This window comes from Candoia aspera, chromosome 5, assembly GCF_035149785.1.
Source record: "Candoia aspera isolate rCanAsp1 chromosome 5, rCanAsp1.hap2, whole genome shotgun sequence".
Taxonomy (NCBI): Eukaryota; Metazoa; Chordata; class Lepidosauria; order Squamata; family Boidae; genus Candoia; species Candoia aspera.
In genome coordinates, this window is record NC_086157.1 from 52,448,841 (window position 1) to 52,476,563 (window position 27,723).

Below are 27,723 nucleotides of genomic sequence, written 5' to 3' on the forward strand. Positions count from 1 at the left end.
AAACACTTACCCAAATATCTAATAAGACTACACATATTTCAGCTAATTTATAGATTCAACAAATATCTAAATTAACACTTTCTTCATTCTAGAGTGAAAGAGGAAAATAAACTTGGACCACCTCCTGGGATCCATTGCAAATTTATTTTATTTTAAACACAGTTTAAAGACAGTATTGCTGTAGGTGTTTATTAATAATATACCACTAGTATACATTTAATGATGAGTCTAGTCAGCTACTTAGGTTTTTTTAAATTATGAATTTTATTAAGTTTGAAGGGAAAGATAAAAGCTGCGAAAAAACAAAAAAACTATAAAAATGAAAAGAAAAACTAAAAAGGTATGAAAACACAAAAGAGATTTTTTTTTCAACATTACAGAAAGATGTGACTTCCGACTTTTAACAGCAAGGACATACAAAAATTTTCCATAATCAATATCTTACTCTATATTAAACCAAAATCACATTATTTCTATAAATCACTCCCCTTTAACATATTATAAAAATCACTAAGTACAGTTAATCCTTCACCTTATATTAAAATAAAGAAAAACAAATCATATAAACCTCCTAAACATCTCCCCCCACAAAAATAACACTTAATTATTCCCTTCCTATTACTATTGTATACATTTCTGTCTACTATAAAAGTCAAACTAAAAAGCACATAAATTGTCTGACATTATACTAAATAATACAAGTTTTAATAATCCTGATCTTAAAAAAACCCAAAAAAGAAAAGCAATTCAAAACAATGACCTTAAATCAAGTTCTTAAAACCAAACAAACATTTTTATACCATAATAATCTTAATCCATTTCTTAAACCCAAATATCAGTCAAACCCTAAAAGCGATCCAGATAAACATTCTTTAACCCTCATCCCACTTCAAAATAAACCAAAGCATTTACATATCCCCACAATGTACACAGAGCTTTTCTCTTGAAAAAATCAAACAGCCCAACTGCCCCCCTCAAAAATTCCAACTTCTCTTAGAAAACCTCCCATATATAATTCCTTCTTTTTCATGGTATTTCTCCAAAAATTCAGTTTTACTTATTGCTTGCAGATCCCTCTCTCTGTCAAATTTCTCCAACTCCAGTATCCAATCTTCATCCAGCATCTCAACAGATATTCTAATATTATTCTTCGAAGAAACATTTCTATCACCGTTGAATTCCTCAGTTTCATCCACTACATCCCCAACCAGATGACACATTTTAAAATTCCTACTTTCCACAATGTTCTGAATGTCTTGTATAAAAACTTGATAGGAGTCAGAAAAGATGTTTAAAATCTTGATGGAAGTCAGAAAAATCTGTTAAAATCCTCCATGTCTCACACAGTAGATTATGGTGCCCCCTAGGAGCTTAACCAGCCAAAGTGGAAGATATGGAAAAGTTCCAAAGTATGTTTACACAAGTGAAAGTGAGATAAGCAAACAGTTCCCAATGGAAAGTAGAAACAGAAAACTGAAGGTTTAAATCAGCCGATTCAACATGTAGGAAAATGCTAATATCTTCAAATTTAGTGCCAAAATAACAACAGGAAGACAACTCTTTACTCTCAATCCTCCTTTATATTTGGAAGGAAAATGAAGTCCAAAACTTAAAAAAGTAATCTCCAAAATAACAATAAGCACCTAGAAAGTCCGCTTCTTCTTGCTCTAGAAAGCCTCTTAGGGTACACATACTTTATATATATAAATTTGGTGATTTAGAAATGGAGTGGCTGATCTTAGTGTCCCTTTAAGGCTACAGTGCAGCTTGGAAAGTGATGATATCCAAGTCTGCCAGCTCTTACCAGTCAAACATGAAATGCTGTTTGCAATCTTCTGGCTGCAAGCAGCCATCCAGAAGACAGATGGGGTGATTCCAGGTGTTTTCCTTTATCCAGAGAACACTGCTGGTCTTCAGGAAAACCTGCCTGAGCCCCCCCAAAGTTGTCGTACTGTCAGTTCTGCCTGCTAGGCCTGCAGGCACAGTCCTCCATGTCCCCACTGGAAGCTACTTAGTTTTTGATATTTTCATCACTCAGCTTCCATGAGATCAGCTTTGCCCTTTGGAAAGATATATTTCTGAATAGTAAAGATGTGTCCTGCATTGCAGTTTAGACAGAAATAGTCTAAATAAATATAAATCACAGAAAGAGCCTCCTTCCACACTGATCGGGCAGTTCTTATACCATAACCAGTTTATTTCTGATAATAAGAAAGGTCCTCCTGTAGGCTTAATTGATTCTGACAATCTGAAACCTTACCTACCAAAATAATTTATAATACAAATGAAATAAATAAACAACAAATGAAAAGCAAACACTGGGGGTGGAGTGAATATCTCCTTCCTGGCTGAAGATACTGTATTACCCCCAGGAGAGACAGAGTAGCTTTTTGAATTCCACCTCATTCAATTAGAATCAGGCCATCTGTCTCTGAGGAAGCTATAGAGGAAGCTCTTAAATGTTTAGTGGTTCTTTAGCTTTCATCTTGATAATACTCCCACCTTTTATTTTAAAAGTCTATGCATATTCAATATAAATTATATCTAACAATAAAACAGTACAATTGTAGAAACACAAAATAAAACATTAAGAAAAGAAACAATATTCTTTTTCTGGCCAGCTGGAAAACTTCAAGGTGATCTGAAGTTGTAATATAAATGATCTCAGCCACACTTTACTTTCTTTTCATCTGTACAGTTGCTTTAGTAATATATATATATATTTAAAAACCATAGGTAAAGGTCTTAAAATCCATTTTTGACAAATTTTGCTCTATTCCTAATCTTCTGCCAAGAGATAAATGTGCAAGCATCTACTGGCTATTGTTGCCTTTTTGGCCATAGGGGAAAAGCTTTCTTGAGAAAGATAACTTTAGTATAGAGAAGCTAGTATTAGATGAAAGTTTGGACTCAGGTTCATCCCTATATGGAGTTTCTGTGCAAACAGACTTCTCTTGCACTAGTTCTTTTTTTTTTTACAGAGAAGATTAAACCATATCAAGGAATGTGTCAAGCAAACCAAATTTCAGCCAGTCTTAATGAACAACTGCCATTATCTGTTGAAAGGAAGAATGTGAACAATTAATGCAAAGGAATATCCTCTAATCTACAGGTATACTTACAGCAGTAGAGTACTTATAAATTCAGTGAACTAAGTTTTTTTATCTATAAAAGTTGGAGATGATATCTCAGGTATCTTTTTACACATCTTAGAAGTGTGCAGGCCCACAAATTTAATCAGATTCAGTACTGTGAGGAAAATTTAACTAGTCCAACATATTTTTGTGTTACAAATACAATCCTATGCAGCTACTAGCTATGAGGAAGAAGGGGGAAAAAAACTATTGTTTTTGCCTACTCAGTGCTTTCCCCACTTAAAAAAAAAGCTTCTGTATTAATGGATTCATTTTTCCCACCTAAGAACATATAGAAATCAGAACATATCTGTGCATTAAAAAGTGTAATTATTCTTTGGCTTCAACTTGCCTTCAATCTGAGGGGTTCTAACTTTGCAACAGAAGGATATAAACAAACTACTGGTACACTGAAACTGAGTTGTATGATCACACTCTACAATGATTTTGATTATGTGTCATCAAGTCATTCTCGACTCCTAGTGACCACATATATTTGCCATGAACTCTACAATTATTGCATGCAAACATTACACTGGGTTGATGTAATATTTGGGTTTATACTGAGGTTTGCTGCTATTTTTGATTCAATATGATGCATGAGGATGTACATCTTCATATTGCTCCCCTCTCCCTAGTTTTATCATTTCGTTTTTAAAGGAACAGAAAAGAGGGAGTTATTAAAGGGTCAATATCTGCCCCGACCATATTTTCATAGGATATCCCAATCTGAGCCATTCAGTGCAGTTTTATCAACTACAACTGCAAGCTAACTAAACATAGCAGAAGAGCACTAATCTAGGACCAACTAGTAATGTACAGGTAGTCATTGTTTGGTGACAGCCTTGCAGTGATCATTTGCATCTATGACAGTGATGAAAAAATAACTTTGCAAACAATCGTTGCATTTACGGCCTTCTCCAGTCTGTAAAGCAAAGGAAAGCTGAAGTAAGATCATAAGCAGAGTCGCACTTTCAGTTAGCAACTGCTTTGCTGGTCCCAATTGTGATCACTAAATGAAGGCTATCTGTACTGTACTTCTGTCATCACTATAGAATCTCTGTAGGCTTCAGAACTTAATTGTTTTGTGGCAGTAAACCTATCATTTGGAAGAAATCAATTAGACTTAGATGTTTTGCACATGCTGAAATTTAAAAGTATACCAGGAAGCACAACTTCAAATTGATATTTAAAAAGTAGGAAGTTCTTTAGGCAGTGAAGAAGGAAAGTTAAATAGAATGGCAGCCATACAACATAAATGATTATGTTAGTATCTTTTTGATCACTTTTGACAGCTACTTGAATTGATAACCAAAACAAATCCACAGCAGATCTGTCAAGAGAAAAATGAAATACACAGGAGTGTACATTTAATTTTAAAACCCTCTTTGCTAATTCCTGAGGGAGCTTAATTATGGGTTTTTTTGTATATTGCACTAATATGTACTGGATACCTCATGATGCAGTTTGCATTCTTTTTATTTGTAAGAACAAATTGAACCACTTGTGATTTATTGAACAAACCATAGCTTAGTGTGCTATACAAAGCAGATCTATATCCATCATGCAACAATATTTAAATCTTTTTCTCTATGATATGACACTTAAATGATCACTGCAGTCATGACAATTTTAAATAAAATGTGTTTTTAACTAACACATTTATTGCAAAGGAATTTCTTGTATCCTCTAGATGGTATCTTTGCATAGGAGATGTGCAGCAATTACATAATAATGTAAAATGTCTTCTCCAAGTTAAGCAGTGTTATAATTCTGCAAATTAGTTATGGAAGTATATATGCATTCTACTAGAAAGCAAATTGTGGGATGGAGAATGCTTGTTCAATGGAATGTGATATAATTCTCTTCATGTATCAACTACTACCTATGGTATTATATATGCTGTAACCCATACCCAATATCCTCACAATACTTTTCTTAAAATTTCTGTTTTTCATCAGCTGTATTTCCAAAATTCGGTAGTATTAGTGTTGCTAGGATCACTGAGCTAGTCACTTAAAGAAATCTGGATATTCACAGGATCCAACCTACTCTTCAAGTCTTCTTTTTCACTTTTCCTCTATTCATATCAGCATTGCAGTATACACCTCACTTATCTCATTAATTCAAAGATACAGATGCCTTAGCAATCATGGACTTTTTCCCCATGATTGGAACTCAATAGTTTTAGTCACTATGGTCAGGGAGGAGGCAAGGATATGCTTGTGAACACCCAACCAGGGATCCCAGGATATCCTAAATGAAAATCGACTCTCAACAACAGATAGCCAATCCCAGGGGGCGGGGGAGAGGAGTCTACATTCTGTTCAATAATCAGGCAACAATATTCTATTATTTTTATTAAGCTGTATTTAAGCATTTTTAGTACCTTCAGATGTGTAAAATAAAGCTATTACAGTTTGTTCCAAATATTCCATATTTGCATTTATGATAATGACAGTAATAGCTTTTGTGATTTGGACATTGTGCCAGAGTTGAAAAAAATGCAGAGTAACTGAAGAAATAATTTTGCCTTAATAGATCATAGGCAGGAGTGTTGGATTTGGATTACTCCCCATGCATGAAAAAGTGTCCCTCAAATAGTCCATGGTAGCAAATTGTGAATGGAAAAGAATGGAACATTTCCTACATCTAGAAGAAGCTAAGGGAATAAATGAGTAAAATTCACATTAAAAAATCATGCAAGTTGAATACTTTCAAATCAAATCAAAACAAAATAGAATAAGCTATCAGGCATGTGAGGACTGCAATCAAAAGAATTTAGTGCTTACACTTAGAATATACTTGCTTTTTTGAAGTTGGTCTATTTATTGGCAATTTTTTGCTGTGTTAAAACAGGACAGGATGTATATATTGTAAGGAAAGTTGGCTGATCACCAAAACATGATCTATATCTTCACAAACACTATAATGGCATGACATAAAATCACAAGAGACAGAAAACGTTAACTTGAAGTTACTTCAGTATCTAAAATACTTGTGCTTAAAGTAAACATTGGATGTGATAATTTATCTTACAGTATACATGTTAGTTACTTTGGCTTCAATTTTTATTTTTAAAGAACCATGTTTAACAGAATTCATGTATGATGGACACAAACTATTAGAAAGGAGACCCATTTTAATTTTTTATTGATTAATTAATGATAGATATACTTAAGAGGCAACCATTATCCACACTTCAGCTGCTACAGGAATAAACTGTATTCCATGGCTGAAATGCAGTTTATAGGCCAAAAGTTGCATGCCACCCAAAGTCACTTTTTGGGAGATGGGTGGCCATATAAATTTAATGGATGGATGGATGGTTTTAAATCAGGGATGTAGAACTTCTGTAATCAATTCTATACAGCTTCAATGGATGTCCACCATTTCTACTGAGTCCTGTTTGAGAAGAAAAAGTGGCACACACATTAAACCAGCACCAGGTGATCCTGGTTATGCTTATTTCTTTAAGGAAAAACCAACTTAATGGCTAGGACTACCATTATGAAAGTGTTCTTTCCAGTTTATCTGTTCCTGTCTTCCCTAAAATATTTAGGGAAATAGTGGCTTCCCATCTACTCAGGCAGGAGGGGGACATGTTGGAAAAGAGGCTTAATTGGGAACTATTACACCAACATAATTCCATTAAGACCCCTTAACATCACCTAAACCTTTGAAGCATGTTGAAAGGATTCAGGTCTTGGCTGAATCAAGTTCCATACTTGTTTACGTAGCTATGTAAAGGTAAACGTTCCTTTGTCTAACCATACAAATTCTTGCTGGAAGAATTTTAAAAAAAAGATTATTATAGATATCTTTTTGGAATCTAAAAACTGGAGCAGGTACAATCAGATGTTTTATACTTCACACCTATTTGTTTTCCTTTGTGGCAAATAAAGACATAAAATAGAAACTTCTAATTTTCAATTACATTGAGCCACCATCTGTAGCTAACATACAAGAAAAGGCTGATAATGAGTTTAATAAAGTGATCAAAGAAAAGGATCTATACTTAAAAAAAACCCAACATGCAATAGAGCAGTAAGGATCCCTATTTTAAGATGAGAGAATCCAGGAGACCATGAGTTCTAGTCCTGCCTTAGGCATGAAAGCCGGCTGGGTGACCTTGGGCCAGTCACTCTCTCTAAGCCCAATCCACCTCACAGGGTTATCGTTGTGGGGAAAAAAGGGGAGGAAGGAGTATTAGGAATGTTCCCCGCCTTGAGTTATTTATAAAAATAATAAAGGCAGGATAGAAAATAAAAGAAAAAAAGAAAAGAAAAAGAAACTGCAAGTTCTTGCTACATATAAAACCAAAAGCAGAATGTTACATTTTCTTAGTTTATTGGGTTTTTAGGCAACTGTAGCGTTCAGTATATGTTATTTGGAAAATCATGCATGCACAGCCTCTTAATGCCTTATACATTTGATCTTGCAGTACTAATTTTCATTCACAGCATACACAAATCCATATGGTAGGAAAACACCCTATTTACAATTTAGAAAGATCATGGTTTTGTTTTATAATGAACAAAGATAACAGGATTTCAACAGAGCAGAAGGTAGAGGTGAGATATACAGGCTTCAAAGAACATATTTTTAAAAACTTAAAAAAAATTAAGATATTGCATTAACTCAACTAACCAATCAATTAAGGATGCTCCTTCCTCGCACATGTGGTAAATTTTAAAGGTTATTTGTAAAAACGAATATAACACATGGACACAATGTTAACTATAATAAGCATTTATTTCTGTGTATGTTTTCAGTCTTCTGTAGACTGACAGCCCATCTTGCTATTCCATGCTATATTGTGAACTCATTTCACATTTAGACCACACTACACGGTTTCTCATGTTAGAAGCTCGTAAATTCAAGATTACAAATTCATTAACCAAATATTTAATCTTTTCATGTACTCTTTAAAAAAATTAAAATATTTTGTCCTAATTTCCAAGTCTGTAAAATCCACGAGATTTTAAAGAAATTTACAATCAAAAAGGTTGGGGAAATAAGAAGTATACATAACTGAAGCATAAAATAACTGAGAGAAAACATCACTTAATAATATGACCGAGACCAGCTCTTTAAAAATTGTACTTGCTTCACACATCTGCCATAAGGAAAAATACATACATATCACAGAGAAACACATATCTCAATCAGATTTTACAAAACAGTTTCTCTTTTCTTCTTAGCCCTCTCTTCCTACACAAACATGCTAGCTTGATAGTTTCATCAAATAATCAAGTACAGGATTTAATTTTGGCTTGCTATAAGCTATTCTATCAACTAAATTTGGGAGGGCTCTGTACATGTGAAAAGGTACATTTTAACAACATTAAATACAAAAAAGGCATGTATAAAGAAAAGGTTTTGGAGAATTAGCACATATTCTTGGATTTTCTAGTAAACAGATTCATCCAAGTACTATGGGCAAGGGCAGATCAGCTATTATTAAAAAGTAGTGCATTTTAAAAAATCATGATGGCCTCAGAATCCCACCACTCAGATGTGCACATTCTGAATTTGTATGCATTGCAGTGCATTTTATGTATCAAGCAATATAAGGAGTCCAGACATTAATGAAAAGTTTTAGGCAATCAGCAATTCTTTTGGCATAACCTAAATCCATTTTGATTGAAGTCACTTATTTCTGGGTGGTTTCCTCATAGACATGAATAACTAGCTTCATATGGAATATTACATATTAAAATTAATTTCAATGCTATCATCCATATTACAGTGTGAAATGACATTTACCAGTAAACATGTACATGGATTCTTTTGCACACTCAAATTACAGTAGCTGATTAGGTTTTGTTTTGTTTTGACCTTTGATTACTAATAACCATCTTCCCCACTACAAACTGTGACTTGTCTTCCACTTCAATAGTAAAAGCATGAGCAAATTAATGAAATTTATATCAACAATTCCACAGTCCTCCCTGCAGCATTATGCAAGTGTGCTGCATTCACACAGTCCAAAGCACTCCCTGCTCCTGACATAAAACAGGGAGACCCTAAGTTCGTATAACTCTGTTCATTCATCAAAATCCCTATGGAAATTTTGATTGTGCTTTCCAATTCCAGAAAATATTCCCTTAATATAAACTCAGAATAACGTTAATACCTATAAGTTTCTCCTTCCCAACCAAAATCCCTGTATACCTTCAAATGTGTTTATGTTCTGAAATTATGAAGTACAATTTCTGCCAAGCAGAAGGTTGTTTAAAAAAGAGCATTAACATGAAGTTATGACTAATACTAAGGAACAGTGATTCAATAGGTAACTTAAGAAAGAATATTTAACATGAAGGTCTTTACATCTTCACATCTTAATTTTTCCTTTAGGTAAAACAGAAGAATTTCATAATTTTACTCTTAAATAGGGAAACAGAATTCTTACAAGTTCCCTTTCTCAGAGTCATATTTGTAATAGTGTAAAAGTCAACTAAAATAACCTCCGTGTGAGTTTTGATGTAATTGTGCTCTTTGCGGCTTGATTCCACATAGCTTCTGTAAGACCTTAATGGACTAACATCCATTACACCAGATACATTCCTATTTGAATAGAAACCTGTATCATCTATAATACCAACAGATAAAAGAAACATATGCACAAGTAAAATATTTTGCAATCCCTGCAAAATCCAGAGTAATTTGAGTGTATAAGAAGTAAAATTTACTGCCCTAGTGATTCATCAGTGTGAAAAAGCCATTCAGATTATTCATAAACAATTTTATTTTTGAATGACTCAACTTCAGACTCAAAAGAGTGCTTTATTTCAGTATCCTGAAGCACTCAAATAAAATATCCTGTTCATAATTATCAGATGCATAAAGGTACCAGTACAATTCCATTTCTGTATTCTCTATATCCTTTAATTGACCAAGTATCAAACCAAAATGCAATGTGCAACATTTCAAGAGCCACCACTCATACTTGTTAATACAAGCTAGTTTACTGAGAATGTGCAAATAAACTTTATTGGAAAGCTCATGTTGATTAGTGGTTTTCAGCTAAATCAGAATGGGGACACAAAGTACCTTCTGTGCTGTAAACATCATGAATTCTTCACATAATTGGAAGCTGAAAGGCCTAAGAAAGAGGGTGCAAACGTTTCTTATACTATCAATGGCTGAACTTAAGTTTTCCAAAAAGAATTTGGAACAGTTCTGCATTTGGCATATGTCCGCTCCACTGTCAAGCAGTTTCAAGGGAACATATTTTATAAAAGCATACTTTACTTTTAGCTTTAAAACACAAAGGCCTAATGAAAGCATGCAGCACTATTTTTCCTGTGTAATATGGTATAATTATTTAATTACCAGTGTTCGCATGACTTGGTGAGTGCTGTACAAGCAAAAGGGATTGTAAAATCACCTCTGATTGTACTCTATAAATAAGGTTGTACAGTACTTTTCCCTCCTCACCATGATTCACAATATCAAAACAGCAATCGTGTAGACTTAAGTTACCCTGAAAAAAAGCAGCATTTCAGAATACCCCTTTCTGTTCTTTGATTCCCCCTTTTTTCAGTAGTTTACAATCTGGAAACACAGGGAGCTTTTGTTTTCCAGCTTGCTGTGGCCAGATCAGCTCTGGTTCTTCACAGTTTGTCTGGATACCTGTAACACTTCACACCACAAAGTAATTGTTCTATGCTTATAAAAATATATGTAAGGACTACTAACCAGCAAGTAGAATTATGGGGGATAGAACAACAGCAATCGCTTGTTTTCCTGTATACATTCTTCAAAGAAAATCCATTTTGGATTTAGAATATCCTTTCAACCTTTCTTACCACTATGGTGTAAGAGCATTTCTCCACAAACTAATCTTTACTGCAGCATGAATGTAAAGGAGATTTCTCTCTCAAAATCTGAAAATGATTGGCTGGCAAATATCTGGTAGAAGAACTGAAAGATCCCCCAAATTTCCATCTATGGCTGAGATCATAAAGCCCATTTTAATACAAAGTAGACCTTTATAAATTCAGGCATACCGCGGCATTTCACATTGCTCACAACGATTCAGTGCTGGGTGATTCAAGAAAGTACAGCTGTCACAATTCCATGGAGCTCCTTCAAAGTCCTCATCTCTTGGCTGGGATCGTGGAACTTGCTTGGAACTATTTTGATGGTCTACAAAGAATCATTTTTTAAAAAAACACAATACTTTTAAATATATAAATCTCATAGCAAAATAATAAAATTAGTATTAATATTTTTATTTGACATGCATGTATAAGCACACAATAGGCCTGTTTGTTTTCCCCACAACAATCCTGTGAAGTAAGTTGATTTGAAAGAAGTGACAGGTCCAAAGTTTCCATGCCTGAAGGTATACTAGAACCTGGGTCTCCAGTTCAACACTTTAACTACTACACCACAGTATTAAAATCTTAAAAATAAATTCTGTTGTCCACATGGTTTTGGTCCGAAATGAGAACGAAGATAGTAAGTTATCTGAGTTATGTATATCCTCTTCTGTGAAATTTTTACATTTTGTCATTTGAGGCAGATAGTATAAGATCTATTAGACTGAATCTCAAAACCATTCTATCAAGAGAAAATTACTAAGATGTATTTTAACATCCCATATTAGAACTGTTTCTAAGAAATAATGTGTTGAGTTATAACAATTTATTAATGTGTATCTGGCACATTCTTACTTTATCCACATACTAACTGTCGGAAGCACAGTAATGCTTTATTGTTTACATATCAAGAATGGTCCAGAACTTTACTCTGTCATGTTTTTGAATTATATTAATTATTATGGCTTTAATATTTTTGATACGTTACTTTCAGGTAAATTTGTCTTACTTAATAACCTGTACAATAAAACTACTGATACATCTAGAAATCCATAATTTGATCACCAAGACACTAGATACTTTGCTATTTTAATCTGATCTACACATTCCAGTAAAGTCAATTTTTGTTTCTGTGTATCAAGAGGCAGATTTTGATTCAAAACTTCCTTTTACATTCTGACAAAATATTTACTATATTTTCCCCTAATTAATAAAGATTTTGAAAATGCTAGACAAAACAATGCATAGAAAATGCATGGAAAACCATGTACAAACGCGTGTATCTTCTACAGAAGAGTTAAATGTTCGACATGTACATATGCACAAGTACCTTAGATTATATATAATGTACAGTCGCCATTCATTTGAAAATAATCAGAGAAAAGATTGATAGCAATTACATTTAATGTATTTTAAACTGCATTATTTTTCTCCCCAATGATTACACTTTGTACAATATGGCCACTGCAACAATATTTAAAATTCAGGAAACTATAATTTTGGTAGGATCTTTTCAAATATAATGGAGAGAAATGTGTGAGATAAAAGAGAGGTAGAAAAAAGTCAATAATTATCAACTCATTATTAACTTGATCACAGATGAATTAGAATGTGTGTGGTGTCTCAGGGCTCAACACTCTCCCCTCTCCTGTTCAACATTTACATGAAACCATTGAGTGAGGTCATCCACCAGTTTGGGGCATGGTATCTTCAGTATGCTGATGATACCCAGCTCTACGTCTCAACTCCAAGCAGCACAGGTGAAGCTGTCGATGTACTGACCCAGTGTCTGGAGGCTGTTCACATATGGATGGGGTGGAACAGACTTTGGCTCCATCCTAGTAAGGCTGTGTGGCTGTGGCTATTTGGACCCCCAGGATGGGGATGTTACTATCCTTGGTCTTGAATGGGGCTGCACTTCCCCATTCAAGACTGGTGCGCAACTTGGGGGCCCTTCTGGTCTCACAGCTACTGTTCGAAGTAGCCTTTGCACAGGTTCATCTTGGGGTTGCACCCTTCCCTCAGTTGGGAAGCCCTTCAGACAGTTACTCATGCCCTGGTCACCTCACAATTGGATTATTGCAATACGCTCTACATGGGGCTGGCCTTGAAGATTATCTAGAAGCTACAGCTGGTTCAAAATGCAGCAGCACAAGCAGCAATTGGCTCCCCTTGGTGAGCCCATGTGTTACCACTTCTACACAAGCTGCATTGGCTGCCAGTCAGCTTCTTAGTGCTGTTTATTACCTGTAAAGCCCTGTATGGCACAGGGCCTGGATGAGACACTGCTTGTCTCTAAACATTTCTGCCTGCCAAGTATGTTCCACAGAGTGGGTGTGCTCCATGTCCCTTCTGTTAAACACTGTCATCTTGGGGACCTAGTAGGCATGCCTTATCTGTTGTGGTCCCCACCCTCTGAACAGCTTCCCCCCAAAGATTCATGCCTTCTCTCCTAGGGTTCCAGAAAGCTTTGAAAACCTGGCTTCTGGTCCCAGGCCTGTGGTTGATGTTTATTATTTGTTTAAGGCCCCTGTTTTGTTTTGTTGATTTTATTTATTGGATCACTTTAGACAGGGCTGTCTGTCTGATTTAATGTTATTAGCTGTTTTTATGTTTTTTCTAGTTTTGTACGCCACCCAGAGTCCACTGGACTGGTGCAGCCAATAAATTTAAATAAATAAATAATAGGCCCAATCACTTGGGTTCTCATACTGCCAACTATGTCCTGCTCTGCTGCTTTAGTCTCTTCCTGCCTGCCTGCAACTGGAGGGCCTTGTCTTTGGGAGAGTCCTGCTTAGCAATACATTATGGGAGTAATAGGAAGTTACTGCACTAGAACAGAGGGGAGAAACAAAATGAGCATTGCCACAAATGCTATAGCTCTATAAAACAAAGTTGGCACTTAAGGATTGGGAAACTGCCAATCAAAAGAAAGTACCTATTAAAGAACAGACATTTAAAAAATGTATAGCATTAAAGAGTATTATTTATTAATTTTCATATACAGTGGTGCTTAAAAGTTTGTGAACAGGTTTCAATTTTCAGTATTTCTACATAAATATGATCTAAAATGAAAACTGTTCTACACATAAGTCCTAAAACTAGAAAAAGAGAAACCAATTAAATGAGCAACTCAAAAATATTATACTTGTTCATTTGTTTATTGAGGAAAATGATCCAAAACTACAAATTTGTGTGTGGCAAAAGTATGTGAACCTCCATGTTTAACAGTTCATTTGAAGGGGAAATTAGAGTCAGGTGATTCAATTGATGTGATGATAATCTGGTTTGTGTGTGCAAAGTTCTGCCTTATTTAGAGAATAGAATTCTGGGTATTCACTATCAAAGTCTGATTTTCACAACACACATATATGGAAGTGTGTCACAGCTTGAACAAAGGAGATTTCTGAAAAACAGTTGTTGACACTCATACTCACCAGGCTGAAAAAGATTACAAAACTTTTTCCAAAGAGTTTGGACTCCACCAGTCCACTGTCAGGCAGATTTGTACAAATGGAGGCAATACAACACCATTCCCAGGAGTGGCTGACCCACCACAATCTCATCAAGAGCAAGACATGTAATACTCCAGGAGGTCTTAAAGAACCCCAGGTAACACCAAAGGAACTAAAGGCCTCTCTTGCATTGGCAAATGTCAGTGTTTATGAGACCACCACTAGGAGAATATTGAGTAACAATGGTGCATATGGCAGGGCTGCAAGGAGAAAGCCACTCCTTTCCAAAAAGAACACTGCTGCCCATCTACAGGCATCTTATGAAAGAACATGTGGATAAGCCAGATGGCTACTGGACAAATGTTCTGTGCATATATGAGACCAAAATAGAACTTCTGGACATGAATGAAAAGCATTCTGCTTGGAAAAAACAAACATTGAATAACCTTATCCCATCTGTGAAACACGGTGGTGGCAGTATCATGGTTTGGGTCTGCCTTGCTGCCTCTGGATCAGGACAGCTTGCCATCATTGATGGAACTATGAATTCTGAACCGTACAAGCAAATTCTAAAGGAAGATATCAGGGTATCTGTCCATGAACTGAATTTCAAGAGAAAGTAGGTCATGCAGCAAGACAAGTCAACCCAACAAGTCCTACAGCCAAAGAATGGTTAAAGCAGAAGAAAGTTAATGGTTTGGAATGGCCAAGTCAAAGTCCTGACCTTCATCCTATACAAATGTTGTGGAAGGACCTGAAGCAGGCAGTTCTTGTGTGGAGAACAGATCATGTTTTAGGTCATACTGAAAATATTTCAAAGAGGTGCACAAACTGTTATGCACCACCAATCTAAGAAAACAAAACAATTCTTTAAAGCAAATAAATTCTTTAAAGCACATTAAGAACTGTACATTCAAAGCATCTTATTAAAGAAAGCTATATTCTGACCCTTATGGGTGGAGGAGAAAATTCAACTGTAGGATTAAGATTTTATATTTTTTCAACATTCCACACAATGTGCAAACACAGAGTACTGTTTCTAACTGCCAATATTACTTTGCAGTTTCATAATATAATTGGTGAAATGTTACTTTGTGCACAGCTTCTGCAGGGTATAAATAACGGAAAGCACAATATATTTCTTAATGCCTTTGTTAATAAGAATACCTATGCAAAAGAAGCATATACATCTAATTTCCTTCCTCCCAATATAAGAATCCCTCAGCATAAAAATACTGGGAGCAAACTACATCTTGAACATTAGTGTAGTCACTCACCTTTTTTACATGGCTTTGGTGGCACAATAGGACCAGGCTCTATGTTATCATAAAAATTGTTCATGGCTTTCAGATCAAAGTTCCCTATTAATAAAAAGCAGAAAATAATCTATTTTGAACAGAACACATGTTTAAAAGGTAACAGAAGTTACTGATTAAGTGTGCTTTTGACATGAAAGATGCTTGCAAACAGCACTGTCATAAAGTCATATAGCCTTGTTGTTCTAGAAGATGCACAGTGTATGATAAAGAACGCTTGTAAATTTTGTCACTTAAACTGATACTACCAGAATCAGTATTTCCAAATACATTTTATGCATTACATGTCACCTGATTTTTACTAGGTAAACTGAAGTATTAAAACAGCACATCTAGTAAAAAGAAAATAGATTGGTTATCTTTCTTTCTGGAAGTATGATAGGGAAGACCATAATATCTATAAAGCCTCTTAAATTCTTACATATAGCTCCAAACCAATGCATTTCAGATACACAAAATCATTGAAAACATCTACCTCTAGACTGAAGGAGGTCAATTTCTTTCTGAGTACAGTCTACATTTATCTGGAGCTGCCTATTCATGCTTCTCAATCTTGTCATCTCCTCAGGCTGGTAAAGAGAATCAAGAATAGAAAGTTAAGATGGCACATTCATTTAACTAACCTAAGCACATAAATGCAGCCAACCAGAAACCCATTCACAATCCTTTTAAATTCTCCCCACCTCTCCATCCCTTACCTTTATCAGAGATGGACTCGTAAATGGCAAAAAAAAGGTGGGAGTTAAAGCACAGGCTGCATTGCTCTGACTGATAATACCACCTAATAAGGGAATGTATGTCCTTCAGAAAAACAGCTTTTCTGTCCACTTCACAAAATCGATGCTCAGGATAAAAGTAAAGAATTCCAAGAGCCAGAAATTGGAGCAGGACAAATTAATTACAATGACTGCTCTACAGTCTCCTTATTAAGTTGAAAATGACTGTTTTCAATATTATGTCTATCAATTTATATGTTAAAATTTATAAATTGACATCTTATTTACACCTATTGTACTCCCTCAATATTTTAAACCAAGATTTAAACTGCCAGATTAAATTATCACGATTTTATAACCTTCTGTGCCAAAGTTATCACTGATATAGTGATAAGCTTAGTGTCATCACAGAGACACCATGGCAAACTCTCAGAGTAAAGAGAGATGTTTAACTATATTTTAAAACTAGTAGACCTTCTATATATAGTTCCTTATTATGATGTATAGTTGTTTCCCACAACAATTTTGAGGCAAATAATACATCTTATATCTGACTTCAACTCAATATAGTTACTTTAGGATAGGGAAGGAATTTAAGGAATATAAGAAGAATTACAGAACTGAGAGACTACCACATGCAAGCATATAATCGTTGAAAGACAAGATCAAGAAAACTTTATTTCCTTCCCGCTCTGCTTATTCTCAGTGAATGTTTTATCCAGGGCCGCAACAGTTACGGTGCCTCAGATTTAAAACATTCTTTGTATCTGACGTCTTTTTACAGCATACTGCTGACATGCCTTTACAGAACAACTCCAAGCCAACAACAAACACCTGAGATAGCATTACAGCATTTGGGGGGCCTGCTAAAGCCCATGGGATAACTAAGAGAACATGCTAGTATCTAGGTACTGAAACAACTCAACTGTTTGAGAGTTATCAAACAGTATGTATCAGATGAAAATTGATGAATTTAAAACATAGTGAATTATTTGTACTGTCAACAGAGGAAACTACAATTTTATTTTAATATAATTGTAGCAAAAAATACTTACTGTTGGGATTGAGGTTGTACAGCTCACTCTTCTCAGACGCCTTTGCATAAGATCATGTTCCATATTATTTACTTCACCTTTAAGTTTCTCAAGCTCCTCGTTCTCAAAGTTTAGCTCCTTTGCTAACCTCTCCATCCTTGCACGTTGGTGTAACAACAAAGCTAGTGCAGTACAGAGAATAAAGGGCATAAAATTAAAAAATCCAGATTGTAACTAAGGAAGCACAAACAAATGACCTATTCAAAAACAGAGGCAACCATAAACATGTAATCAAATATTGGGGTAGAAATGCTTCATGTGAAAGGAACTAGAGCTGTAGACGTAATATCCCTCTATAAGGAAGATCATTATTTTACATAGGAAATACGGACCGAAGATACAGGTAGTCCTCGCTTAACTACAGTAACTGGGACTGGAATTTCTGTCGCTAAGATGCAGTCGTAAAGTGCGATATCATGTGAATATGTCGTTTTGTGACAGCAGTTCTGGCAGTCCCTAGTTGTTAAGCAAATCACTGGGTTGTTAAGTGAGGACCTCACGTGACTGTGACTTCTGACAGCTTCCCCACTGATTTTGCTTGTGGGAAGCTGGCAGGAAAAGTTGTAAATTGCAATCAAATGACTGCAGGACGCTGCAATGGTAAGAAATGTGGGCCGGTTGCCAAGTGCCCAGATCATGATCGTGCGACTGCAGGGGCACTGCAACGGCTCGAACTTCAAGGACCAGTCATAAGTACCACTCGTTCAGCACTGTCATAAGTTTGGTCACTGAACAAGTGGTTGTTAACTGAGGACTAACCGTATTATCAGTTCTGGGAACTTGCTAGTTTTTGGTCATTAGCCATTCAAAAATAAAAAGCTACCTGTTCATGAAGAAACCTTAGTCACTGAAGCCCAATCTAGTCTATGCTACTCCTGACTGATAGTACCACCTATTAAGTCCTTTAGAAAAACAATTTTTCTTTCCAGAGCACAAAATCAGGGCTCAAGATAAAACCAAGGAATTCCAAGAGCCAGAAACTGAAGCAGGATAAATTAATTACAGTAACTGATCTACAGCCTCTTTGACTGCTTAATCTTTTGTTTTAAAGATTCAACTATTGAATCCTAACCATTTTCTTCATGAATCTTCATTTTTTTTCCTTTTGAAAAAAGAGTTAGTTACCTAAAAATATAAGGTACTTGTTGCAAAAAAACACACTACAAAGTGGAACGCTATTTTTGTACAGAAATTACTGAAATATTCTTATTCTACTTTTTTTTTTTGCAATTCAGATTATACTTATATAGCTTACTATACAGCAGAAGATATCCTATTCTTCCACATTCTACTTCACTGAAGTAACTAATGTCTCTTTTTCCTTAGGCATCCTTTTTTTTTTTTTTTTTTTGAAAAAAAAAAGTGCCTTCGAGTCAGGGCTGACTCCTAGTGATGGCTTGGACTAGTCCCTGAAAAGTATTAAAAAATTCAAATAACTACGACAAACACAAATTAATATTACATTACTGCTGTCCTTCTGAAGTACATCATCTTGCTTCATCCAAATCAGTAGCTTGACAGCAATTTATAGTGATAAAACCCAAACCATATGGAAGATTAAAACAAACCATTTCTACTAGTATTTTTTAAAAAACTCTAAACCAGTTACTTTAGATTTCCTGTATCTGAAAGATGTAATGGTATGTTAATTTTATATAATCAGAATTTACTTTAGAGTAACGTTCAGTTAAGTTATATTCCAAGACAGGACTCTTGGAATAGACAATTTCTGTGGTATTATGTGATTCACAGTATCATATCAACAACTATTTTTGCAATATTTCACACTTTAAATTATGTTATCCTGGTAAATCACCATATCTCATTGACCCAGCAGTCCCACTCTATCACCATGTTTACTGCTGAAGAAACCATAGTGAGTTGTGGTAAATTAAAGCATGTTTATTTCATCTTGAGAGAAAATCACAGGTATGATTTAGCTAATCCATCCATATTAACTAAGGATGTTATTTCACACTGGCTTAAAAATTTGGAGAGGGTATTTGTATTTTGGGAACACAGATATTTAAGATGAACCACAGTTCAAATGATTTGATTTTTAGAAAACGTTTTGAGATTAAGCAAAAAGTTCATCAACCTTACCTTGAGTATAAGCATAGTCATCTGATCCAGAGCTGGAACTTCTCTGGTACTTATGCCGTCCTCTTTCACCTCCAGATCCTGGTACAACTGAAATGGGCTGAATAGGTTCTGGTGCTGCAGAATGTTCTTCTTGGTCCACTAAATTTAGAAGATTCTCAGCAGGAGCTCGACCTACTGTGATTTTAAAAACTGCTGGATTTGGCTGAGATACCATTACACGGGGGGACTGTGTAAGTACACCGGTAGGTCCAACTGGTTGTGTATATGTTATATATACAGGATTAACACTATAAGGAGGTTTAGGCTGACCTGCTATACTTCTGGAAGGGGAACCTGAAGGAGGAGTTACAGGTGTATATAGTGGGTGCTGGTTCCGTTGGGATGGTTGATTACTTATAGGTGAAGGGCTCCTATTAAGTGTAGTCCCAGGTCTTTGTGGTGGCTCAACAGTAATTTCTATCTTGTTCATGGACCCTTTAGTTAAGATAGGTCCACCGTATGGTAGATAAGATACTGAGTGTCCACTTGGTTTTTGATATGTCTGTGGTGTTTGTTGATATGGATGGGGTAGCACAGTTGAAGGACTAGGAGGCATAAATACATGGGAACTTTGATGTCCTAATTGACTAGGCTGAACTTGATGTTGAGGTGATCCAAAAGGAGAAGGACACTGAGAAGCAGGTGGTGATCGAAAAGGAGACTGAGGAATCTGAGACTGTTTGGGAGAATACTGAGAAGGCTGATAGCTCTGTTGGTGTGGGTAGACAGGCAATGGATGTGGATTATAATGTGGAACTGGACCTTGTGGTGATGCATGCCACTGTGTACTCTGAGTAGGAGTCTGTCGTCCTGAAGAACCTTGAGTTGTCTGCCTAATATAGAGTGATCCAGGACTTCCATAAGGAGCACTCTGAATTTGAGGAAGAATTTGTAAAGCTCTGGGTAAAAGCTGCCCAGAAGGGAGGTTTTGTGAAACTGTAACAGTTATAGGATTTGTGCTGTACCGAGGTATATGCATATATGGAGGAGGAGGACCTTGCATAGCAGATGTATTCATTCCAGGTTGTATGGGAGAAGACTGCTGAGGTGCTTGTGGAGGAGGAGTAGCTGCATTTCTATTCTGATCATTCATAAAAAAAGGATTGTAGTTTGGAGAAGCTGCTACAACAGCAGGAGCAGAATGTGGTTCTTGAACTAAACAGATCAGCTGTTTGCCTGGGGTGCATTGTGGATCAATATGTCCATCACTTGAACTATGTACCAGTGTACGGCCACCGTTAAGTTGAGGTCCATCCCCTCCATAGTTAGTATGAGGATGAATACCAAGGTTAATATGCAGAAGACGATTCCTGTTCACTCGAGTGTCATCTGGGTTGTGATACTCCATATATAGGTATTTGTTGCTCTCTTGTGCAAGAATTCGACAACAAGCATCAAGGTTGTTGTTGTTCTAGAATAAATAACACATGCTAAGTATTCTACATTATGAAACTACAGTACAACTATCTGTTGTTATTCTTCAGTATTGTATTTGTTTAGGTTGTCACATTAGCTTATATCTTAATCTTACAATTTTGACTAACTCAAATTTGCTATGATGAGTCATATATCACAACAGAAACCACGTATGCCTTTTATTTAAAAAACTTCTTCCAAGATAATACATGAATATTACAAGCATTATCTGTCAATCACCAGACAGTATCAAGATAGTCAACTTTCTTGCACTTACTACTTTGAAAAATATGCAGCTATAAAATATTCCATTAATTTGTCTTAAAGATTTGCAAGCAAGTGTTACTTCTCCAAACACTGTTACCTAAAAACTTCCCCAAAACCACAAATATGTAATTTGTGTTATTCACTCTCAGTGAATGAGCTAGAACGTTTAACTACTGCTTCTACTGTACCTTGGGATAAGCAGGAAAACAGATGTTGGAGATGCACATGGAAACTGAAATACATCCCTCTTTAAGTATTGAGTTTTCTCACAGACTTAGAATAATTCTTTTTTCCACAGAGAACTCTGTATTCTGCATAAAATATTCTATTTCACTATCTTAAATACAAATGAAACTCTTAATAGTGGAATGGACGGAAATAAATTGTATAGGGAAAAATAGAGTACTTTCAAGAAGAACAAAAACTGAACATGTCAAGGTGTTTCCTAAAATCTTGAAGATTTAGAATTTAAGAATGAATTTATCCCCACTGATTTTGGTAGGACATGAATCTCTAGTTATGCCTATGCTATTTAGCTATTCTTTTCTTTTTAATTAAATGGATCCTAACAGAATTATTTTATTTGAAAAAGAAAAAAAAGAAAAGAAAGGGGAAGGAAGGAAACTGTTTCCTAAAATTATAAGAAGATAAATATAAATTGGCTAAAATATCCAACTTTGACTATATTAGTTCTTATTCTCATCTCCTTTAATCAATTCTCCCTGTTTTTTCCTTACTCTTTTTGATTCTGAAAAGTCATGCTTGGATCTTGCTAGGTTACCATTATTTACTACTTCAAAGAAAAACTACTGTTGGAGCTCCTAATGCCTACCTGGAGCATGCATTGAGACACCACACTTTCAGGAATCTCAGGAAAACGTTGCTGGAGGTCATGGAGTAGCTGTATGTCTAACTGCGGGCTGCCCTGCGCCATGCCAGATTGATGTTAAGTCTCAGGACTTTCAAGAAATAGCAGTCAACAAACTTTCCAGTGATTATGATCTTTGGATGATTCAGACATCTTCTATACATATAAAAATAATAAAATGGGAAAAATTAACATAATGGATAAAATTATACAGTACAGTATACTTTCAATGGCATCCCAATCTAGTTTATAAAGCTATTGCCTTATCCATATTTAATGCCACAATGAATCTCACACACACACACACACACCCAAAAGTGAATAATTAGAACTCTCACACCAAGATTACATCTAAAAGAAATATATTTTCCTTTTAGCCTTGAAAAAGGCTTGATACTAAATTCTCATATTCTTCTTTTAGCATAAAAATTTGAACCAGACTTCTCTCTACCAGATCCATGATCCAAAACTAGTAAGAATAAAAGTTTTTATTTTCTTGAAGATGCCAGCCACAGCTGCTGGCAAAACATTAGGAAATCTGTTCTTTAGACCATGGTCACTAAAACCTGAAGCCCAACAATGCTCATATCTGTGTAACATTTTAAATCGATTTTTCCAGACAATTATCTGTGTCTCACACCTATGCGCAATTTTTTGACTATTAGAAAGATAAAATACTTGAAACATCAATAAGTAATTCTTGAATTAAACTTCATAAACGTTTAAATGTGGAATTTTATGGCAATATTATAACTATCATATTATAGGAAAACTGCCACAAGTGTACCTGCTTTTCAAATCCAATAGTATACAAAATATGTTCAACTTATTAGGATAGCAATGTAAACACAAAGGAATCTAAACATACAAACATTATCTATGATTGAGATCACTAATATAGTGCCTAAAGACACCACTATTTTGCCTTGTGCAGGTGAATGGAGGAATGTTCCATCATCATCATTCATTTGTCTGGATGGCAGACAAGGAAGAAAAAGGGAATCCCATGCCCCCAAACTCTTAGGTCACAAGTTTTCGGGCTGTTCCTGCTGTTGTTGAGCACAGCAACCTTTTTCTACCCTATTGACAGAATGGAATGGCCCCACTACCATTCCAAGGAACTTATTACCTCCAAGATCCTTGGCAGTTCACAATTTTCATCACCCTTCAAACTTTTTATGTCCTATTCAAATCCATGGAGCAAATCTCTTCACTGAATATGGAGAAAAAAAATCTCCTCTGATAAAAACTGGATGGAAAAGGTAGAAACTCATTCAATCCACCAAAGACTTTAAAATGGTCATTTGTAGGGTAGCTTCCTCCATTCCAGCTATTTTTCAGCCTGTATGATAATCCAATGAATCATACAGTTAATTAATTTTGTATCCAAATTAAGATATTTTTAATAAATTAATAAGTAACAGGAAGAGAATGCTCTGAGCAAATAACAGAGCAAACAAGTTAACTGGAGTTGGGTGGCTAATAAATTTGAATAAATAAAAATAAGAGGTGTTGAATAAAGATGCTCCCAATTTTTTGAACTATCCACATTCTCATGAGATCCAGTTTTCACTAATCATATCCCTCAGCATGTTTAAAAAAGTCAAATATTCCCACAGAACCTCTGAAAAAAGTAGCTGTTGTGTATTCTTACCTATCTATCAGTAATGGATTATAAACCAAAGAATAAAGCATTGGTTCAGAAAGAAATAATATACCCCTCATCTTTTTAACACCAACACACTCTCAGAATGCAAAACAAAATTTAACTATGTTAATTGGTCTTCACTATAACAACTCCAAAGAGGGGGGGGGATGTATTGCTTTGTCTTGAGTTACATTACAAATCAGAAGGCAATTACAAAAGGCTTGTCTTTGACCAGTTCACTGGTACCATTATATTAGAAATTTAAAAAAATCAACAAAAGACACAGGAGTAAAGCTACCATGGTTCATACAAAAAAAAAATAGTTAAAAGATTATTTAGTTTAAGGAAGGGTATATTCTAATGAAATGTGGGATAGAAAATTTTATAGTGCTTAATTCTTACTGCAAATAATTTTCTGTTTTGTAAATTAATTATCAGTAATAAATGGTTACAAATTGCAAAGGAAAGCTGACTGGTTTTAAAGATTTCCACATTTTTAAGTGATTATCTTTAGTATGTATGTGAAAGAAAAGAATGTTATTGATCAGAAAATGTTCCTGGTCAAACTGAAAATATTCATATGTGAATTCCTTCTGATACATAGTACCTTAATTTACATAATGTTTCCACATCTTTTTCCTCAAAACACCAACATTATTCTTTACTAGCACTTTTTTATGTATTTCTGGAGGATACTAAACTTCCACTTCAAGTTTTACACTGGGTAGTACAGCATAAATCCATAAAAAATACAGGTATTAACTGCCATTTATGAGATATTTCCAGTACAACAATCAACACTGATAATTCTCTATGGAATATCTTAACAACTGTGCTAACAAGTAAATTTAGTGATTCATTAATTTGGCGCCACAGAATCAGTTCCATTAGATATGTTATAATGCTAAAATAAACTTACTCCATATACCTAACTTGCTTTGAAAGTGTGTTTGTGTGTTTGTAACACATAAAATAAGAATCACTTTGTTTAATCTACAGCAACAGCTAACCATTAGCAAACTACTACTACTGCCAATGCTGAGTCTAATTATAAAAGCTAGCACCATAATCACAATCAACCAAGATCTCCCAGGATATTACAGAAGGACTCTGAGATGTCAGCAATCACTCCTTTTGATCCAGCATCTGAAAACTGTAGGCATACTATTTCTGAACATAACGGGTCTATGACTTGATATTTCAGTTAATAGTCATTGACAAATTTATTGAGTTTACATAATATCCATGGGTCTGTGTGTGGTGCAGAGTGGAAGGCGGCAGTGTTGCAACCGAAACTCTCCCCACAACCCGAGTTCGATCCCAGCAGAAGCTGGATTCTCGGGTAGCTGCCTCAGGTTGACTCAGCCTTTCATCCTTCCGAGGTCGGTAACCAGCTTGCTGGGGAAGGTGACGACTGGGGAAGGCAATGGCAAACCACCCCGCTCTATAGTCTGCCAAGAAAACATCGCAAAAGCGGCATCCCCCAAACTGTCAGACATGACTCGGTGCTTGTACATGGGACCTTTCACCTTTCACACATAATATGCATATGGTATTAGTAATTACTGAAAGTTTTTTAAAAATGCTGTTGCTGGTGAAGAACTCATACTCCCCTATCAATTAATACATTCCCCCTAGAAAATACAGTTATCATTCCAATTAGCATTTGCTAAATACCAGGTATTATATTTCGTGCCTTCAAGTCAACCTTGATTTCTGGTTATTACATGGAAAAGTCAATGCAGTTTTCTTGGCAACATTTTGCAGTGGTTTGCCTTCCTAGTGCTGAGAAAGAAGGATGTGCTCAAGTCACCCAGCTTCATGTCTATAGGTTCATGTCTATAGCAAGTTATTATAAACCGCCCAGAGTCCCTCCTTTGGGGGAGATGGGTTGTGGTGAAATTTGATAAATAAATAAATAAACTAACTAACTAACTAACTAACTCATGGTCTCCTGGTTTGTAGTCTGGTGCCTTAACTGCTACACCAAATTAGCTCTCAAATGTCAGGTACCTACAGTATAATACCTTACCAGGAAAGACAAGTACCATAACCCAATATTTTTATTTGTCAGCTAGCCTTGTTTTAAAAAAATACTGTTTCAGGAAAAAAGGAAGGAAAAAAAACTTTTCAAGACAACACTGAAAATACTTAATATTGTTTTTCTATTTAAAAAATTATATTTTAAAAGCACTTAAATCACAGTATCACTACAATAGGAAACATTAGCATTATATCTCTACTTCCACCCTAAATAACCAGCATAAACGTGTAGGAGTAGATAAAGTTTAAATAGTTCTGTTGCAAAACTCAGGATAAAAAAAAAATAGTATACAGACTGCCCTCTGTGGTGGAATAAGGCCCTCTTCCCCAAATACACTCAGTCCCTCATGCAGTAAGGTTACCCTGCCATTTTTAATTATGAGACAACAGAATAAATAATTAGGAATAGGATCCAGACTACCACAAATAAAGGCATTAGGAAAAGCATTTTTGAATAGTTTTTAGTGTAATCAATTCTGAACTGGCATGCTGTAAGGTAAATAGCAAATAATAAAGTAATTATTGTAAATCGCCCAGCGTCCCCCTTTTCCGGGGGAGATGGGCAGTGATAGAAAGTTGAATAATAAATAAATGAATAAAATAATATATTAACAATAATAACTATCAAAATTATTTAGAATTCAGCAAAAATATAAATATACTGCAGGCCCTGCTCTCTCGGGATTTCTATTTCCAAAGCTGCCAAATCAAAGCAGCTGCATCATAGTGCAGTCACTGTGCTGAGAACACATTCCAAAGGAAACAGCAGCAATTAAACTTGCAAATACTTACAACAGTTTCAAGGCAGTAGTTGTGGCATTATCACATCTCTATTATACAAATGCATGGATAGGTGTGCCCTATCCAAGCAACCCAATCACAACTTCCAAAACAGACCAAGTTTAGAAATATGTATAGGTGTGAAGTACACACTTCTCACACCCTTCTTAAAGTTTTGCCTTCTACCAAATGGAATAGTTCAAAAGGGTTGAGAACCAGACTTCCAAAAGATATTTAACCAATCCAAGAAAACATCTAAGGTGAGGGTGGCCGCAACTAGGATAAACCATATGATTGTTACTATTGACCCTAAAGTATAGGCCTCAAGGAGTAACTCTTTACCAATCACCTGGCTTGTTTAAAGCTGACCTTATTTATACGACCACTGTCCCTCTAGGAAAATCAGCACTGGAATTATTTGTAAAAATGGTGGATGAAGTTGATAATTTCCTTTCATTTATTATCTTCGCTTAAAAGACTCTTGCTACCTTTAATATCCCCCACTCCATGCAAGATTTTAATTCAGGGTTGTTACTTTTCTACTACAGCAACCTTTTCTTGTATATGTATGCTTTTGTGCATAGGGGTGTGCAACTCCCCCCCTTCAGATCACAACAAAACCCGCCCTCACTCTTAACCACAACACGCCCCCGAAGCCCACGGCTTTGACCTCTCCTGGATACCTCCCACTTAACAGGCGCCCAGCAAACCAGAAAGCGACAGCACTCCCTCCTTCCTTCCTTCCTTCCTTCCCCACCGCTTGTCAGGCTATGCCAACAACCCGCTGGTTACATGCGCGCGCGCGCCGCACCGACAGAGAGACCCACGCCGAACTCTCCCGGGCCCTTCGCCCGCTCACCGCTCGCGGGGGGGCCGGTTCCAGCACAATCATCTCGCGATTCCCACCCAGGCGGCCCCCTTGCGTGGGGGCAGCTGAGGCGGCCAGGCCCCCCTCTCTTCGTGGGGGCGGGGCTGGGCGGGCCCCCTTCCCGTCTGCGTGCGGCGAGGGGGCGGA

At 35.9% G+C, this 27,723-nt stretch overlaps 1 protein-coding gene across 3 annotated transcripts; it reads right to left on the reverse strand.

Annotated features, from left to right (window-relative positions):
* TAB3 (TGF-beta activated kinase 1 (MAP3K7) binding protein 3) lies at positions 1–27,723 on the reverse strand. Of its 3 annotated transcripts, none has more exons than XM_063305203.1 (8): positions 27,568–27,719; positions 22,202–22,393; positions 19,648–21,097; positions 17,506–17,666; positions 16,210–16,303; positions 15,696–15,779; positions 11,150–11,288; positions 1–88 (listed from the first exon to the last, which is right to left on the reverse strand). In XM_063305203.1, the coding sequence occupies exons 2-8, from the start codon at positions 22,301–22,303 to the stop codon at positions 67–69; spliced, it is 2,052 nt and encodes a 683-aa protein (XP_063161273.1). In that variant the 5' UTR covers positions 22,304–22,393; positions 27,568–27,719; the 3' UTR covers positions 1–66. The 3 variants fall into 3 exon arrangements, with proteins under 3 accessions (XP_063161273.1, XP_063161275.1, XP_063161274.1); XM_063305204.1 differs by lacking the exon at positions 1–88 and adding an exon at positions 6,463–6,539; XM_063305205.1 differs by lacking the exons at positions 1–88; positions 11,150–11,288 and adding an exon at positions 6,271–6,539 and having other exon boundaries at positions 27,568–27,723.